At 42.0% G+C, this 4572-nt stretch overlaps 1 protein-coding gene across 1 annotated transcript; it reads left to right on the top strand.

Annotated features, from left to right (window-relative positions):
• Positions 1–3189: 3189 nt before the first annotated feature.
• Positions 3190–4572, top strand: LOC148849946 (myb-related protein 308-like). Its single transcript, XM_088943928.1, has 2 exons — positions 3190–3837; positions 3935–4572. Exons 1-2 carry the CDS (start codon positions 3575–3577, stop codon positions 4404–4406), a joined length of 735 nt encoding a protein of 244 aa, XP_088800054.1. The 5' UTR covers positions 3190–3574; the 3' UTR covers positions 4407–4572.

Here is a 4572-nt window from a genome sequence, read left to right on the forward strand (position 1 = left end):
TCAATATTTCACATGTAAGCGCAACCAAACAGGATGACCTCATAAATCATAGCTTAGTCGTTACCTTATCACCTAATTAGCACATGGCGTCCAGCCATCAACGTGCACTGGTGCTGGCATTTTAGAGCTTCAGAATCTCAGATTCTTGCCAACCCCGAGAAAGAGCCAAGAGAATGGATGAGTTGAGTGGGGGAATTCATTATTATTTGATTATTTCATTTCATCAGCCAAAAGTTTTCTTAGTATCCATTTAATTAATATTTCTCTAATCTCAAACGTATTTCACATGTATGTGTATGAAACTATGAATCATGAATGTGTTGGGTCCGGCGCGGCCGACAACTGGTTCAGATAGAGACCGCTGCGCCAATCACCGGGGCTAGAACAATCTAACCGATTTTTAACAGAGAGTACCATATCCAGCTCGGCCCGACCTGGCGACTGGCGAGAGGCTGCAGGCTGCAGCTTTCGGTATGGTACCTAACAAATACTCAAGCAAGTAAGCAACAAATAGGTCATAGGGAGCGTTACATTACAATTTAGTAATTTACACTGTACGATGCCATAAAGGCATGTGGTCATCCACACGCCAAGGTCAATCATATCTTGAATGTCAAGGCTTTATTAGCCACAGGAGCGTACGTACGTCTCTACGTACTCACTCCACCGTTTTGTTGGTTGTTTCACTGAAGTTTAGGTATGGCTCCTGTCAGTTCGGTAAGGCTGAGCCCAGGCCACACCCACGTCAGGGTCAGGGTAGGAACCGTTCATCTTCACCAAAACACCTAGTTAAGCTAGACCAGATTCAAACCAAGGTCCGTCCTACTAGATCTCTAGCCCTCCTAGAATGATTTGGGCCATTTTGGCCCTACCCCAAATTATAATCTCTGCAACTTAGCAGGTGGCCAATTCAATAGTTTTGATCTTATTCCGAATTTCTGATGTTTATTTCCGTCTAGGAAGGTAAGGTGACCAAGCGTTCAATAGATCAAAGTGTCCTTGGTGTAGTAGTTGCTTATTTATTGCAACAGTCCTACGATTTGGCTTGATATATCTTGAGTCTTGGGTCTTGACCCAATCCACAAACTCACTTTCTCCCACATTGTTTATCTTCGATTTCCCAGTTTTAGTTGGCTTATTCCAAATAAAGTTTAAAATTTTAGGTCCAGGATTTAAGTAATTTCGCAGCCAGCCCAAAATGTCCAACCAGAATACACAAGGACTCATCAAAACCCCCATCCGAATTGCTCAGTCAGTGGATGCAGTTGTCACTGAACCCCCAACCCCCACCAAGTTTGCCTAGGTAAAAAATAGAAAGTTAGTTCAGTTTGGCTTTTTCTCAAATTGTAAGTATGCAACCTAAACCCTTGAGGATGAGGTTTAGAATCCGAGTGATTAACCCCCCTACACCTACAAATACAGGTGGATCTACCAGAAAACAGAGAAAGGGATTGTCCAGGTATTGGGTTTTCATTTATTCATTTATTTATAGGCCGGTATAGTAGAAATAACATAGGAAATAAAAAAGACGTAATAAAAGGACAAAATGATCTGATCAAGATTCTTCAATTGTGCATCACACAAGCAGAACCAGAATTTGGACAGGACAGAGAGAAATGGTCGAGAAGTTAGGTAGAACACATACAAGACTACAACGAATATGGATGATTTGTACAGACAGAGATTATTCTAATGGGCCTTTTGTCTTGTAACCGATATCGGTATGAGATAGGTTTCGAAGCTGCTGATCAACACATCGGCGCTGACATGGCGATGGCGGATTCGGACCATTCATCTATTTCAGACAAATTATTACCACATGCCTAGTTTTCCTTTTGCCAAATCAGCAACGTGTGCCTATGCCCTATGATGTCCCTCACCAATTTATTTCCTTCAAAGAACAAGGCTGGTAGGGAAGTGACCTGCCTTTCCTCGTGGGAAAGAGAATTTTGCCACATGGAAAGAGGGATGCTTTGGGAGAGCAGGTGGGCCCATTTTCAACTGCCACCTCAGCTACAGCTAGTAAAAATTGAGTATAACACTATAACAGTGTGATACATGGGTCCCACACATGGCTTAACATCTGTTCCCTTCTTTTATTTCCCAGGAAAAGAAGTGAAAAAGAAGAAAACAAAGAAAAAAAGATGAAACCCAAGTTGATTGGAGCAAGGGAACATGGAGACTAGTTGTTTTCAAACATGAGTGGCTACTGAGAGAGAGAGAGAGAGAGAGAGAAGAGGGGAAGAGGGGATGGTGGTAATTCGATGTTCTCCGGTCTCCCATGTGTGGTGGGAACAAAATGTTTGCAAATTGGGAGGAGATAACAACAAAAAGGTGAACCAACCCCCCCCCCCCTCCCCCCCCCCCCCCCCCTCGTTGCCCAAACTTGAACCACAAGCACAGATTTTAATTTGCATGGAGAAATAAATTAATAAACAAATAAATAAGAAAGAAATTAAAAGTGGAAGGTGAGCCACAGCCACATCCATTTCTATCTTCCTTTTTCTCTGTACCTTCCTTTTAATCTACCACCCACCCCCCGCCCCTTCTTCTAGAAACCCTAATAACCCCACATATATATATATAAAATAGCCTGAAACACTTGGTTCTTTTATATATATATATATATATATATTCTTCCAAAATGCCACTAGGCTACAACCAATTAAAAAGAAATAAATCAACAGTTCACATTCTGTTATAAAAACCATTTTGTGGAGCTGCAGGAACGTGCTTGATCCAAGTTTAATTAGCATATCTTCTAATAAGGATTAACTTGAAAAAGTCATGCGCTTTTTCTAGGTATAAGGAGTAGCATCACTTGTTATGTTTGGATGACTAGAGGGGTGGGGGGGGGGGGGGAGTTCAACATCAATTTGCTCATCTATACACTGCATAAGATAAATCAGCAATAATTTATATAGCCAAATCGATCTCTTAATTGAAATGTTATATAGTTTTAAAAGCAGGAAATGTATATACGACCACATGTAAATATGTAATAATGTAATTTATCTTTTGAAAAGGAGGGAGAGGGTATGGTAGCTTAATTATTTATATAGAGTAGATTAGACATACTAAGGCTGGGACACGCCTTGTCTTGCCATATATACTTAAAAATACCTTACTTTACACCTAACTGAAGGTTACTGATGGTTGTGTGATCCTTTTAACTTATTATATGATGATGAGGTTTAGATCGTCTACAGAGAGACCACCAGCCAGTCGGTCCAGTCCCTCTAACCTTTCTCACCAACTCACATCTGGAAGCAATTAGCCACCCTTCTCTCTCTCTCTAAAAGCCTATAAATCCCCATCTCATGTTCTAACAGGGCCGGCTTTGGTGCACCAGAAACACCACCAATCAGATCACCACCACCACCTACAACAGCAATAGCAATAGCAGCAACAAGAGTGTTCTAACAGGGCCGGCTTTGGTGCACCAGAAACACCACCAATCAGATCACCACCACCACCACCACCACCACTTACAACAGCAATAGCAATAGCAGCAACAAGAGACAACCAGAACCACCAGTAGGCACTAGCTAGTAGTCCAGTATAGTAATAGTTGATGGGGAGGTCTCCTTGTTGTGAGAAAGCTCATACTAACAAAGGCGCATGGACCAAAGAAGAAGATGAAAGGCTTATTGCACACATCCGGGCACACGGAGAGGGGTGTTGGCGATCCCTCCCCAAGGCTGCAGGCCTTCTCCGCTGCGGCAAGAGCTGTAGGCTTCGATGGATCAACTACTTGCGTCCCGACCTCAAGCGCGGCAACTTCACAGAAGAAGAAGACGAGCTCATCATCAAACTACATAGCCTCCTCGGTAACAAGTAAGCCCCTTATCGATCACCGAATTTAATCCATGTTTTCTAAATTTCAGCAGTTGGGTACTCATCGTTTTTGTAACTAATTATTAATTTATTACAGGTGGTCTCTCATAGCCGGGAGATTGCCAGGAAGAACGGATAACGAGATAAAGAATTATTGGAACACCCACATAAGGAGAAAACTGTTGAGCCGAGGAATTGATCCGGCGACTCACCGACCTCTTAGCGAACCAGCAGCAGCATCTGATCATGTCAAAACCATCTCTTTCGCTGCGGTTGCCAAAGAAGAAGAGAAGGTCATTGGAAGACTAGAGTGCGAAGAAGAAGAGAAAAACGGGAAAGTAGAACGGTTTCCCGACCTGAATCTTGAGCTTCGAATTAGCCCTCCTTGCCAGCAGCAACAACAGATCCCTGAGCCATTGAAGAGTGGAGGGAGGACAACTCTTTGTTTCTCTTGCAGATTGGGCTTGCAGAATAGTAAAGAGTGCAGCTGCAGTGGTTCTAGCAGCGCCAGTGATTTCTTGGGCTTGAAAACTAGTATTTTGGATTACAGAAGCTTGGAGATGAAATAAGAATGAATGTTCAATTTGTATTAATTAATAACTACATTAGAAATGGTGAGAAGAAGAAAGAGATTGTTATTATGTTGAAAAATCTCTCTAGTTTTCTCCTTAATCTAATTTGTACAATTTTTAATTAGCACGTAATACAAGTAGCTAGACATGATTTATATATCAA

Source organism: Nelumbo lutea, chromosome 5 (genome assembly GCF_056320005.1).
Source record: "Nelumbo lutea isolate HS-2025 chromosome 5, American lotus-T2T, whole genome shotgun sequence".
NCBI classification, from domain to species: domain Eukaryota; kingdom Viridiplantae; phylum Streptophyta; class Magnoliopsida; order Proteales; family Nelumbonaceae; genus Nelumbo; species Nelumbo lutea.